The sequence below is a fragment of the Anabrus simplex genome, chromosome 5 (assembly GCF_040414725.1).
Source record: "Anabrus simplex isolate iqAnaSimp1 chromosome 5, ASM4041472v1, whole genome shotgun sequence".
Classification (NCBI taxonomy): domain Eukaryota; kingdom Metazoa; phylum Arthropoda; class Insecta; order Orthoptera; family Tettigoniidae; genus Anabrus; species Anabrus simplex.
In genome coordinates, this window is record NC_090269.1 from 75,635,239 (window position 1) to 75,650,762 (window position 15,524).

The following is a 15,524-nucleotide window of genomic DNA, read 5'->3' on the forward strand; positions in this document are numbered from 1 at the left end:
CCTTGATGGACAGATTGTCGCTAGGTGATAGCGACAGACTCTGTACCATGATAGTCCGGTAAGAAATACTGTATACAGGAGGATGGGAACACGCAACTGTGTTTTACGAAGTCCGTTAACACATCTCCTCCTAAACCACTGGAGCATTTTCAACCAAACTTTGTACACTTATGAATTTCTATCTGGAGACAAACATTGTGGGGGTAAGCCACCTCTAGAACCTCAAGGGGAGGGGGTGAAACGTATAAATAATAAAAAACAAAAATATTAGCATCGAATCCATGCCTAGTTTTTGAGGTCGCTAAGATGAAATATGACACTCTGGATGCCGTGTAAGTCGAAGTTCAGCCCCCATCGGATTGAGGGTTAGAAGGAATGAAAAAGAAAACATCCAAAATGACTGAAATTATGGATGATTGTGTGTACCTTCCAGCACAGCTCTCAACCAAACTTGGTACATATATTACTTACTATCTGGAAAAAGTACTGTTGGGGTTAAGGCACCCCTAGGGGTAGGGGTGGAAAAGAGTGTAAATTAAAAAAAATAATAGAAAATACCAACATTAATGAAGAATCCATAGTTTTCAGGACTGTTGAGATAAATAGTGATACTCTGGATGCCTTTTAAGTCAATGTTCAGCCCCAAATCAGCATGGGGGTGAGAATGGGTGAATTTTTTTTTCCAAAATTACCAAGATTACAGATGAATGTATACATCGGTATGGGGGTGTGAAGGAGTGAAATTTATTTTCCAGCATAGCTCTCAACCAAACTTGGTACATAGATGACTTGCTATCTGGAAAAATTACTGTGGATCAGTGGTAGAGTGTCGGCCTCCGGATCCCAAGATAGCTGGTTCAAACCCGGCAGAGGTAGTCGGATTTTTGAAGCGCGGATAAAAGTCCATTCGACACTCCATGTCGTATGATGTCGGCATGTAAAAGATCTCTGGTGACACATTTGGTGTTTACCCAACAAAATTCGTTAAATCTCAGCCATAGACGCCCAAGAGAGTTTCGGTTTACTCGGCCTGCCATCTAGTGGGCCTAGAGTAAAACGGAATGTCGAAATTGACAAGCAGACAGCGTCAAATTGAAATGTCTGCTCCCGGTAGCTGAGGCCATACGATTATTATTATTATTATTATTATTATTATTATTATTATTATTATTATTATTATTATTATTATTATTATTACTGTGGGGAAAGACACCCCTACGGTAGGAGGTGATATATACAAATAATCGAAAACAACCAATAGTCTCGAATCCATAGTTTTCGGGGCCGCTGAGATGAACTGTGACACACTGGATGCATTTTTAAGTCATAGTTCAGCCTCAGTCGAAATGGAGATTGAGAAGTGTTGAGAGTGAATATCCAAAATGACCGAAATTATGGATGTATATGTGAATGTTCTAGTATACCTCTTAATCAAACTTAGTACACACGACTCACTATCTGAAGAAAAATACTGTAGGGGTAAGACACCATTAGCAGCCCTAGGAGCGATGGGTGGACGGGGGTGAAACATAAAAATAATAAAAAACGGCCAATATTAATGCACAGTCCATAGTTTTCGGGGTCACCGAGATGAATAGTGACACTATGGGTGTAGTTTGAATTCGCAATCATCCACTGCCGGCATGGAGGGTGAGAAGAGGTTAAAAAAAAAAAAAAAAATGTCCAAAATGACAGATTATGGATGTGTGTGTGTGTTCCACCATACCAAACTTAGTACACACGACTTACTATAAGGAAAAAAAAAAAAAAAATGTTGCGGGGGTAAGACACCAGTGGCACCCCTAGGGGAGGAGTTGATATGTAAAAATAAGCAAAAACACCTGATATTAGTGTCGAATCATGGCTTTCGGGGTCGCCGAGATGAATTGCGACACTCTGGATGCCATTTAAGTCGAAGTTCAGCCTCCGTCGTCATGCGGGGTTAAGAAGGGGTGAAGAAGAAAAAAATGTCCAAAATGACCTATATTTGTGTTGAGTCCACAGTTTTTGGGGTCCCTAGCCTGATCGCTGACAGTCCCAGTGACAACTGGAATCATGTACATCATATCTATACAGCAAGGCGTAAATACACACAGTTATAACTTACTTTTATTATTTGTTTGAAAGGATCAACTGCTTCCCTGACAATATGAACTGCACAAGGAAATAGTTAAATGCAAAATTATAATCTCAAATAAAACTTAAAATTAAACACACAATAATAACTAAATTTACAAAAGAGTTTGTGAACTTTTTTGCTAGTTGCTTTACGTTGCACCGACACAGACAGGTCTTATGGCGACAATGGGAAAGGAAAGGCCTAGGAATGGGAAGGAAGCGGACGTGGCCTTAATTAAGGTACAGCCCCAGCATTTACCTGGTGTGAAAATGGGAAACCACAGAAAACCATCTTCTGGGCTGCCGACAGTGGGGTTCAAACCCACTATCTCAGTTTTTAAACTACCAATCGACGTCACAATAAAGAAATCTACAAAAAAATTATTTCAACCAGTTAATACAAATCCTAAAATTAAACATTCAACGAAAGTGCCGGAGAAGAGTCAGGTATTACAGCTAGTGTGAAATATAAATAGTTGCACATGATGAGGTAACAAAATGGAGTTCAATTTTATATTGAAAGCCCTTGAATGCCTCTCAGAAAATGTTAATGACATCATTCAGCAGTGTATTCATAATTCAAGTATAACTGCAAGGTGCTAGCACTGACGAGACTATACTTTCAAAACATTCAGTAGAGTTCATAAAGTATGTATTACACACAGAATTATGAGTTATACCAGGAATTCAGCCACAGGTAAGCTAAATCTGAAGTACATGAAGAGATTAATTTCTTTCATACCGTTCTATCAACAGGTGGTGATGGGTCATCATCCTTATCAGGGAGAGTAGAACAATTCCTGAAAATAATATCTTGCAAGTCTCCCATTAAATCCATATCCATCGGTGATAGCTGAAGACCTGGCGTAGTTGAGCCTCCTACTGCTTCTGGAGAAGTTGGCTCAGAAGAAGGGCTCAGTGGACTATACTGTTTGGTTCTGAAACAAAAGAAATCAATGAATGTTACAAGTCTTGTAGTTTTCACCATCAAAAGTTCTAAGGCATTCTGTACAATGTTGAGTGTTACTTCAAAGGGAATGCATCTTCCAGTTTATTTACAACTATAAAAAACCATGTAAAATCAAAGAAATCACTTCAACTATAAAGCTAATAGAAAGACAAATCACTTTTTTTTTTTTCTTGAGGTAAGCCCATTGTGTAGCAACCTAATTCAATACTAAGTAACATGTCCCCTTACATGAATGCAAGCCTACACCCTATGGGGCATGCTGCCCATAAGTTCATTTAACCACTGCTGGTCTAATGTATCTCATTCTTCAGTGGCAATCCTGCATAACTACCGTAAGACTTCATGGTGGGCAGGACGTGTTCGTACAGCTCTTTTCAATCGATACCAAGCATGTTTCATGGAATTTATATTGGGGGAACATGAAGGCCAATCCAGTTGGGCAATACCAGCATGACTCATGAAATCAATGATGATGCCTGCACAATGGACGTAGGAGTTTTCGTCCATAAACTTGAATTCCTCCCTGAACTGCTGATAAAACAGTTCACAATGGACTGGAGAATGTTATTCCTACATTGGGGAGTGTTCAGTGTGCCCTGGATGGACAACAAGGGCATCCGACGCCCCCAAATGATGCCACCCCACATCATCACTGATCCGCCACCTTGCCTTACTCGATGGACGAGATGTCTCTGGAGTGCAGCATTACCAAGTGCCCTCCACACACGTTGTTGATGGTCATTGGGTATCAGACATATGTGGCATTCATCTGTGAAGAGAACTTTGCACCAATTTTCCATAGTCCGTTCTTGGTGATTTTGTGCTCATCTGTACTGTTCAGCATGGTGTCTGGGTTTACGGGTTGGGCCTCGCCATGGCCGTCTAGAATACAGAGAGGCGTTGTGGAGTTTGTTTTGTACAGTTTGATTGGATGAGGTAGCAGGTAGGGAACCTCATCGGAGGCAGCCCTGCCCAGGGAGTAGTGCCTGTGCTTATGAGAGTCCCAGAACACAATGACCCAGTGTGTAGCATCTGGTAAGGGTCACAGCTCAGGGTAACGAGCGAAGACCTCAACAGAATCTACAGCGGAGAAGATGGACTTCAGAATGATGGTTCAGTGTCTCCGAAAACCGTAAACGTAGAAGTTAGTAGGACGTAAAGCCAATAACATTATATTATCAGAACGGTGGAGACTGCGGAATAGGCAGCCCAGTACTCGGGGAACAGTATAAGTAAACTATTCATCAGCAGCGTTTGTTTCACATGTTAGGGGCAGCTGCAAGGGTGTCTGTTCCCCATGTAAGGGGCAGCCTGAATGATTGCTGGCAATAGTTCTAAAATTCCATTGGGAGTGGTAACCCCATTGTAACAATAGCCTAAAATGAGTCGTCGTAATTATCACGCTCGGAAAAGATTACGACGTACCCTGTTAAAAGTGACAAGCAGTTCTTATGCTGGGGGGGGCTGTGATAAGTGAACAACCAGTGGTTAATATTCTGAAGGTGGGAACAATAAATGTTGTGACCTTTATGAGAAAATCAGAGGAGTTGACTGATTTTATGGAGAAAGAGAATGTTGCAATTATGGGACTGAGTGAGGTCAAGTGGAGGGAAAAGGGAGCGAAGAGGATGAGTAGACGGTACACTCTATACTGGATTGGAGGAGGTGAGGCAAAGAATGTAGTAGGAGTGATTGTTAACAAAATACTGGATGAAAATGTGGATAAGGTAGACTAAGTTAGTGATAGAATTATCACAGTACGACTGAGGACGGGCAAAGAAATGAAAGATTTTATCCAAGTTTATTTACCCCAAACTGGAAACACAGTAAGGAAAATATAGAGGAATTCTAGGAGACAAAAAGCCTCTGTGGCTCAGGCGGCAGCGCGCCGGCCTCTCACCGCTGGATACCGTGTTTCAAATCCCAGTCACTCCATGTGAGATTTGTACTGGACAAAGCGGAGGCGGGCCAGGTTTTTCTCTGGGTACTCCGGTTTTCCCCGTCATCTTTCATTTCAGCAACACTCTCCATTAACATTTCATCTGTCAGTCATTTATCATTGCCCCAGAGCAGTGCGACAGGCTTCAGCAGCTGGCACATTTCCTATCCTCGCCGCTGGGTGGAGGCTTCATTCATTCCATTCCTGACTCGGTCGAATGACTGGAAACAGGCTGTGGATTTTCATTTTCTTGGGAGACACTGGAGGAAATAATCTATGATGTGGAAGTGATAGTCATGGAAGACCTCAATGAGCAGGTTGGAAATGACAGAATTGGTAAAAATAGAAATTATTGGTCCATTTGGATATGGAGAAAGCGAGGGAGATAAGTTGATAGATTTTTGCGAGAGAAATGGAATGATTGTGGGTAACACTTGGTTTAGAAAGAAGAATAGTAGAAAGACCACTAGATATGGCTGGGGTGAAAGAAGGACAAAAAAGTTATTGATTATTTCTTGGTTGAGAAAATAAATCTCAAACTGTTAATGGATGTAACAGCACTACCAGATGAAGCACAGGATGGAGACCACACAGTAGTGGCAGCAAAATTGAAAACAGGTAAAATTGTGAGTGTAAAAGAAATAAGACAGAAGAAAATAAATGCATCGATGTTAAAAGATAAAAGAACTCAGGAGAAATTAAAACTGCACATCCATATATCAGAAATAAAAAGTGTAGAAGAGGAATGGACCAAATTTAAAAACACACTTGTAAGCTGTGAAGAGAGTATTTATGGCAGAATTTCAGCAAGAGTTAAGAAAAAGCAGACACCTTGGTGGAATGAAAAGGTGAAGGAGGTTGTTAAACAAAAGAAAAAAGCATGGCAAGAATGGAATAGAGATGGGAAAGAAGGAAGTAAGATTAAGTATCAGGAAATTAAAAGTAAGTGTAAAAAAAGTTGTAAATGAGGAAAAGAAAAAATATTGGGAGAGATTCACACAAGAGTTGGAAAAGGATGTAAATGGTGGAGAAAGGATGTTGTATGGATTGATAAAAAATAAGAGAAAGGAAAAAATCTACACAAAACAAGTGAAGAAAAGAGTGGAAAAGTAATAACTAGAGCCCGGATTTCCATGCAAATGCATGTTTTTAAATAAGCTAGCTACACTTCTCAAACTTTGCAAATATTCGTTTTACGGCTTAACAATTCCAAATAACCATTCTTTTTCCGTGCATGTTTGCATGTTTTGGCATTTTTTGGAGAAAATTAATGCATAATGCATATTTGGAAGATTTTGGATTTAATAGCGCATATTTGAACGTTTAATATTGCATAATATGACTTTTATTCTGACTTTGACGCATATATATTGTTAACTTGCATCATTGTGCATTTTCTGAATGTTAGTTTGTAGAATTTGGGACAATTTTTCATGTTGTAGGCTACAGTGTGTGTATTACTGAGAGACGGAGAGAATGTATTCCTTGCATCCTATGTGACAAACCATACTTAGTAGCCTACATACGGTACACGTCCTACAGTATAATGCAATTAACCAAACACTTTCTTATCTGTTGCTTGAGTAAACAATGACGTAAGTCGGAAGGCCCCACGTCGAAATCTAATTCTTAGGAATAAGGTGTCCCAGTTTTACAGTTGTCATCATCATCATCATTTCCCTTTATCCAGCTGTAGCCGGGTAGGGGCAAATATGGTTCCTCTCCACTTTCTTCGGTCTTTCCACCACTCCTCCTCCAACACTGTGTCCCAGTCCAGGTTTCTTTCTATAATGCTGCGTTGGATGGTATCCTTCCATCTCAATCGTGGTCGTCCACGGCCTCTCCTTCCTTGGATTTGCATTTCCATCACCTTTTTGGGCATTCTTTCGTCGCTCATTCGCTTTATGTGCCCAAACCATCTTAGTCGGCTCTTCTCTATTCTATCATTCATTTTTTCCACTCCAATTTCTTCCCGGATTTTCTCATTCCTTATTTTGTCTCTTCTACTCTTCTGTATCGTACTCCTCAAGAATTTCATTTCGTCCGCCTGTATTCGACTCTCATCCTTCTTTGTCATTGTCCAAGTTTCTGCTCCGTAAGTTGTTATGGGTACGTAATACATCTTGTACATAGTATCCTTTGCTTCCATTGGCACATCTTTGTCCCATAACATATTTCTTACACTATGATAGAAACAACTTCCAGCTTGAATCCTTTTACTAATCTCAGCATCCAGTCGAGCATTCTCCATTAATTCACTCCCCAGGTATTTAAACGTTTCCACTACTTCCAGGTGCTTGTCTGCAAGTCTAATCTGACCTTTCCCTTCTTTCTCCCCTCTAGTCATAACAAGAGTTTTACTCTTTTCTACACTTATTTTCAATCCACATTCTTCAATCTTTCCATTCACCACATTCAACTGTTCTTGAACCTTCCTGTCGTCTTCTCCCCAAATCACAATATCATCTGCAAATAACATCATGTTCATTTCTCTTCCTCCATATGCTGCTTTTGCTGTTCTCATGATGTCATCCATGACTAATGTAAACAGGATTGGTGATAGAACACTTCCCTGTCTCAGTCCACTAGTTATTTTGAACCAACTTGTCCTGCCAACTTGTGTTTGCACGCAACTACAACATTCCTTATACAATGCCATGATCATTTTTATTAATCCCTGTCCAATTCCTTTTTGCACCAGACTGTCCCAAACTTTCGTCCTAGGGACACTGTCATATGCCTTTTCAATATCAATGAATGTCATCACCATATCATTCCCGTACTCCCAATGCTTTTCCATTAGTTGTCTCATAATGAAAATGGGTTCTATTGTTGACCTTCCACTTCTGAAACCAAACTGATTTTCCTGTATCTGCTTCTCAACCCTCAACCTTATTCTACTTTCCAGTATCCTTTCCATTATCTTAGCAACATGGGATATTAGAGTAATTCCCCTATAGTTCTTCAAAACTTTCTTATCACCTTTCTTGAAAATTGGGATGATTATTCCTTTTTGCCAATCCTCAGGGACCTCCTTATTCTCCCAGACCTTCCTGAGAACCCGATATGTCCACTGCTGCAGGCCTACAGCTCCAGCTGCCTTTATCATCTCCACTGAAATTTCATCTATTCCAGCAGTTTTTCCATTCTTCATCTTTCTTACTGCCATTTCAATTTCATTCATTGTAATTTCTTTATCCATTTCTTCGTCAACTAATTGCCTTTCCTGGTCGTCCATTGAATGACTGTCATCCGTTCTTATGTTCAGCAGCTTCTGAAAATATTCTCTCCATCTATTTCTTATTTCTTCTGGCTTTGTTAAAATTATGCCACCTTCATCCTTCACAAATCTGGTGTTTACTTGATCTCTCTTTTTGTTTCTTAAGATACCATACAGTAATTTCTTGCTGCCCTGCGTATCATCTCTCAATGTCTGTGTAAATAAGGCCCAGCTTTTCCTCTTTTCTTCCTCCACTACTTTCTTGGCCCAATTCTTTGCCTCCACATATTTTCTTCTACTTTCTTCAGTCTTAGATGTTTTCCATGCTTTCCATGCCATTTTCTTTTCCTTCACTTTAATCTTTACCCTATCATTCCACCAGTGTGTTTCTTTGTCTTTCACATTTCCTGATGTTCTACCACACATCTTTTCTGCACATTCAACCAGTGCTTCCTTAAATCTTTTCCATTCCTCTTCAACATTCCCCACCTCTGTCCTGGGTACCAAGGGTATTATTTCCCTTTGAAATTTTTCTTGTATGCTTTTCTCCTTCAACTTCCATACTTTAATTCTTTTCTCTCTTCTTAACTGGGGTTTTTCAATCTTTCCAACTTTCAATTTTCCTATCACAACTCTATGATCTCCACCAAAGGCTTCTTCAGGCATGGCTGTTACATCTACAAGGTTCTTCCGGTGTTCTTTCTCTATGATTATATAATCAATCATGGTCTTTGTTCATCTGTCTCCCCAGCCATACCTTGTAATCTTCTGACTGTTCTTCTTCCTAAACCAGGTGTTTCCAACAATCATTTGATTCCTCATGCAAAAATCCACCAACAACTCGCCTTCTGGATTTACATTTCCATATCCAAAGGGCCCTACAACATCTTCCTTTCCTTGTCTTTCCATTCCAACTTGTGCATTTAGATCTCCCATCAATAGTATTTCCTTATCTTCTATCTCTCTCTCCACTTCCTCTAAGAAGTCCTCTAGATGTTCATCTATGCAACCAGTTTGTGGGGCATACAACTGAAATAGATCTTTCACGTCATTTTCAAACTGGAGTCTCATCATCATCATCCTATCACTGACGTACTTTGTATATTCCAGATATTCTTGGATTTCTCTTCTAAGTTGTACATTGCTATAAATTGAACCGTAAATTGTGCATTAATCATTGACGGCTCATTTTTCGTCTGTTAGACGAACAAAAGAAACCTTGTATCGCACTTCTGTGGCGCCGCATTACTGGGATAGCAGCTTACAGATTCTGGTTTTTCATTGAACCCTCTACCGCTGTTATTCTGGAATGTCCTACCCGGAACTCTCACTCGTCACACATCTGTGTTATCGCAGCAAGCAATCGTTACCACTTATTGAGGACATTCAAATGTGTCTGCAATCATCGCATGGAGAAATAGCTGCCGCAGATAGAGATAAGTTGAACATACTAATTCTTTCAAATCCTGATTTTGAATTCGTCAAGCTTATAAAAGACGTATTGTGGTGAAAATGCAAAAGACGTACAATTTGACCTCACTTTGTCCAAATGTCTTCATTGAATTATGCATCTATCACTTCTCGTTACGTAAAAACATTTTCTGTGCTTAAGTATGTGCTGAATGATAAACGGATGAGCTTAAATCAAGACAATTTGGAGAAATTAGGGTAGTTTTTGTTCATGTTTCAAAAGGAACTGAATTTTGATACTGCATATTTTCCAGTTTATTGTGCATGTTTTGCCATATGATAGTGCATGAATGCATGCATATTTTGAGATTTGATAGTGCATGGAAATCCGGGCTCTAGTAATAACAGATCCAGAGGAGATGAAGGAGGGGGAAACTCTCTTGATAAACTCCTGAATGTGAGAAATGATGCAGAAGAGAGTGTAGTGGTAAATGAGGATGATCCAGAAATGGAGTGTGATATTGCAATGGCAGAGATGGAAATAGCTGTTAAAAACAAATGAAAACAGGAAAAGCAGCAGGGATGGATGAATTGTGTGTGGAAATGATACAGGCAGCAGGACCTATCGGTCTACATTGGTTATATAGGCTGCTAAGGTATATATGGAGGAAAAAGCAAGTACAGTATCTGAAGATTGGAGTAAAGGTGTAATAATACCAGTAGTTAAGAAAGATGATAATCCACCAGCTGTAATAATCACATAACCACATTTCAGTAGAATTGAAGTGAAGATAAGGTATAATATATTAGATAGTATCTTGCCAGTTATATTCGTGTTTTTCTTCGTGTACGGCAATCCTTTTGATACTTGAGCATTTAACCAAACGCAGTGTAGTGTAGTGTAGATACATTGTAGTATAGATACAGTACATTTAGATAGTGCCGTATCTTGCCTGCTATATTCGTGTGTTATCTTTCGTGTATATCTATTAGACCGTAATACTAATAATAATTTGTCTAAGCATTTAGCTTCGTTGGTAATCTTTGAGTACAGTAGTTCTTGCAAATTTCATTTCTGTTGTGCTTAGTAGTGACATACGGTACGGTACCGGTATCGTAATTAGGATACGTCTGAAGGTAGTTTAAAAATTACTGTAGTGTACTGTACAGTAGTATACGAGTAATATCCTATTAGAATTTAGTGTGCTTATTTTATTATTGTAAAATATTTGTGTAGTACTGGTGTAGTAGAGGTATCCGTAGAAACTCTTACTAAAATATTGTTGAAATTAGGATAGGCTTAATTGCAGTTTGGAATTGTGTAGTTGTGTATTACTTTCGATTTTCAGTAATTAACAGCAGCTTTTATCCTGTTAGGGGTTGTAGGATAAAAAAAAAATAGAGCACGACTAAGTAGTATTGTAGTGTAGTCGTATATTAATTACCTTATTGTTGTGTACTATCCCAGACAATATATCTGTCCGTTCATTTATTTTTTTGCAAATAAGTTATTTTATTTTTTAATTTAAAAATTTCCCCCCGTAAAGAATGGCTAAGGAGCGCGAGTGTACTTATTGTGGGTGTGGTGAGGCATTGAGGGGTATGAGGGAGGAGTTGGAAAGTTTGAGGGAGATAATTAGGATTCTCACAGAAGACAGGAAGGAAGATAGGACTCCCTCATCAATGTACAGGTTACAGTAGGTGTACAAGAGGGAGGGGAAGGAAAGGGAGGAGTTGTAGAAGACAGGTGGTCTAATGTTCTAAGGGGAAGGAGATTGCAGGCCAAGGGCTCTATTCAGGATCAGAATTCAGGACAGGTGTCTGTGCGAAATCGGTACGAGTCACTCCAGGTAGAACAACAGAGGGAAGATGAGGGACAGGGAACTGTTGCTGAGATGCATGGAAGTAGGAGGAAGGGAAAAGGTAGGAAAGGGAAAAGTAGAGTAGAGGATAGGAAAAGACAGGTGGAACAGGGTCATGGGAAGGAGAAAAGGGAGGAGGAAGTAGCTTCTGCAGCTATCAGGAAAGATAGGGCTGACCAGGAGGGGAGGGGATCAAATGAGGTGGGTAGGGTTGAGGCTCTGGTCATGGGGGATTCCATCGTTAGACACGTGGGGAAAGTGTGTGGAGGAAAGGGAACCAGGGTAGAATGTTATCCAGGAATTAGGTTGAGGCAGATGTTGAGGAAAGTAGAAGAGAGGGAGGAGGGGAAGGAGAAGGTGGTAGTGTTTCACGTTGGTACCAACAACGTAAGGCAAGCTGATATAAGTACCAACATAGTTGGAGATGTGTGGGATCTGGTAAATGCAGCACGGGTGAAGTTTAAGAAAGCGGAGATTGTTATTAGTGGAATACTGTGTAGGAGGGATACTGACTGGAGGGTGATTGGGGATTTAAATGAGACTATGGAGTGGGTATGTGGGAAACTGGGAGTGAAATTTCTAGATCCTAATGGGTGGGTAGGAGATAGGGATCTGTGCTCGGATGGCCTTCATTTAAACCGCAGTGGTACGTATAAGTTAGGAAATTTGTTTGGAAGGGTAATAGGGAGGTACATTCAGGGAAACGGGATGGCCTAGGGAGCGGTGATAAGGGAACAGGGAACTGGAAATCAAGTAGGGATGACATAAAATTGTTAGTGTTGAACTGTAGAAGTATTGTAAAGAAAGGAATAGAATTAAGTAATTTAATAGATATATATTTACCAGATATTGTAATAGGAGTTGAATCATGGCTGAGAAATGATATAATGGATGCAGAAATTTTCTCATGGCACTGGAGTGTGTATCGTAGAGATAGGATAGGATAGGTGGGAGGGGGAGTTTTCATTCTGGTGAAAGAAGAATTTGTAAGCTACGAAAAAGTTAAAGATGAGACACATGAAATTCTAGGTGTAAGGCTCATTTCTAAAGATAATAGGCAACTTGATATATTTGGAGTGTACAGATCGGGAAAGGGTAGCACTGATGCGGATTCGGAATTATTTGATAGGATAGTCAGCTATGTGGGAAACGACATGGAAAGAAATGTGATTGTAGCAGGAGATCTGAATTTGCCAGATGTCAATTGGGAAGGAAATGCGAACGACAGGAAGCATGACCAACAAATGGCAAATAAGTTAATATGGGAAGGACAGCTGATTCAGAAAGTGATGGAACCGACCAGAGGGAAAAATATTTTGGATGTGGTGCTGATAAAACCAGATGAGCTCTATAGGGAAACTGAAGTAATAGATGGTATTAGTGATCATGAAGCTGTTTTTGTGGTAGTTAAAAATAAATGTGATAGAAAGGAAGGTCTTAAAAGTAGGACTGTTAGGCAGTACCATATGGCTGATAAAGCAGGTATGAGGCAGTTTCTAAAAAGTAACTATGATCGGTGGAAAACAGTAAATAAAAATGTAAACAGACTCTGGGATGGGTTTAAAGAAATTGTTGAGGAATGCGAAAACAGATTTGTACCTTTAAGGGTGGTAAGGAATGGTAAAGACCCACCTTATTATAATAGAGAAATAAAGAGACTAAGAAGGAGGTGCAGACTGGAAAGAAATAAAGTTAGAAATGACTGTGGAAGTAAGGAGAAATTGAAGGAACTTACTAGAAAATTGAATCTAGCAAAGAAGGCAGCTAAGGATAACATGATGGCAAGCATAATTGGCAGTCATACAAATTTTAGTGAAAAATGGAAGGGTATGTATAGGTATTTTAAGGCAGAAACAGGTTCCAAGAAGGACATTCCAGGAATAATTAATGAACAAGGGGAGTGTGTATATGAGGATCTTCAAAAGGCAGAAGTATTCAGTCAGCAGTATGTAAAGATTGTTGGTTACAAGGATAATGTCGAGATAGAGGAAGAGACTAAGGCCAAAGAAGTAATAAAATTTACATATGATAACAATGACATTTACAATAAAATACAAAAGTTGAAAACTAGAAAAGCAGCTGGAATTGATCAGATTTCTGGGGATATACTAAAGACAATGGGTTGGGATATAGTACCATATCTGAAGTACTTATTTGATTATTGTTTGGCCGAAGGAGCTATACCAGATGAATGGAGAGTTGCTATAGTAGCCCCTGTGTATAAAGGAAAGGGTGATAGACATAAAGCTGAAAATTACAGGCCAGTAAGTTTGACATGCATTGTATGTAAGCTTTGGGAAGGCATTCTTTCTGATTATATTAGACATGTTTGTGAAATTAATAACTGGTTCGATAGAAGGCAATTCGGTTTTAGGAAAGGTTATTCCACTGAAGCTCAACTTGTAGGATTCCAGCAAGATATAGCAGATATCTTGGATTCTGGAGGTCAAATGGACTGTATCGCGATTGACATGTCTAAAGCATTTGATAGGGTGGATCATGGGAGACTACTGGCAAAAATGAGTGAAATTGGACTAGACAAAAGAGTGACTGAATGGGTTGCTATGTTTCTAGAAAATAGATCTCAGAGACTTAGAGTAGGTGAAGCTTTGTCTGACCCTGTAGTAGTTGAGAGGGGAGTTCCTCAGGGCAGTGTTATCGGACCTTTATGTTTTCTTATATATATAAATGATATGAGTAAAGGAGTGGAATCGGATGTAAGGCTTTTTGCGGATGATGTTATTCTCTATAGAGTGATAAATAAGTTACAAGATTGTGAGCAACTGCAACGTGACCTCGAAAATATTGTGAGATGGACAGCAGGCAATGGTATGTTGATAAACGGGGCTAAAAGTCAGGTTGTGAGTTTCACAAATAGGAAAAGTCCTCTCAGTTTTAATTACTGCGTTGATGGGGTGAAAGTTCCTTTTGGGGATCATTGTAAGTATCTAGGTGTTAATATAAGGAAAGATCTTCACTGGGGTAATCACATAAATGGGATTGTAAATAAAGGGTACCGATCTCTGCACATGGTTATGAGGGTGTTTAGGGGTTGTAGTAAGGATGTAAAAGAGAGTGCATATAAGTCTCTGGTAAGACCCCAACTAGAGTATGGTTCCAGTGTATGGGACCCTCACCAGGATTACCTGATTCAAGAACTGGAAAAAATCCAAAGAAAAGCAGCTCGATTTGTCCTGGGTGATTTCCGACAAAAGAGTAGCGTTACAAAAATGTTGCAATGTTTGGGTTGGGAAGAATTGAGAGAAAGAAGAAGAGCTGCTCGACTAAGTGGTATGTTCCGAGCTGTCAGCGGAGAGATGGCGTGGAATGACATTAGTAGACGAATAGGTTTGAATGGTGTCTATAAAAGTAGGAAAGATCACAATATGAAGATAAAGTTGGAATTCAAGAGGACAAACTGGGGCAAATATTCATTTATAGGAAGGGGAGTTAGGGATTGGAATAACTTACCAAGGGAGATGTTCAATAAATTTCCAATTTCTTTGAAATCATTTCGGAAAAGGCTAGGAAAGCAACAGATAGGGAATCTGCCACCTGGGCGACTGCCCTAAATGCAGATCAATATTGATTGATTGATTTGAAGGTATGCAACAATTATTGAGGAATTACACTGCTGTCACAGGCAGTCAAAATATTGGAGAGAATAACAGAAAGGAGGATGAGAGAAAGGTTGGAAAGAAATTTAGAAGAAGAGCAGTATGGATTTCGACAGAGCAGGTCAATAATAGACCCTATTTACCATGAGATTACTAATGGAAAACCAGTGCAAATATGGAAAAGATCTGGTGATGGTGTTCCTTGATCTAGAAAAGGCATACAATAATGTTAATAGAAAAAAGGTGTGGGAAACCCCAGAAAGAAAAGGAGGTGGAAGGCAATCAAGGGAACTAGTGATGGCAATGTATAAGATTGTTTCTTTTGTGTCCAGACTCCAGTGGGAAGAACAGATTGGTTTGGAAACCAAATTGGATTAAGACAGGGAAG

At 39.6% G+C, this 15,524-nt stretch overlaps 1 protein-coding gene across 3 annotated transcripts in view; it reads right to left on the bottom strand.

Annotated features, from left to right (window-relative positions):
- The window catches only part of LOC136873760 (DENN domain-containing protein 1A), a 257,596-nt gene that overhangs the window by 32,955 nt on the left and 209,117 nt on the right, over nt 1-15,524 (bottom strand). For all 3 annotated transcript variants that reach the window (XM_067146947.2, XM_067146948.2, XM_067146946.2), the window contains exon 12: nt 2,861-3,056. In XM_067146947.2, coding sequence (XP_067003048.2) covers nt 2,861-3,056 — 196 coding nt within the window. The remainder of the gene's footprint in view (nt 1-2,860; nt 3,057-15,524) is intronic.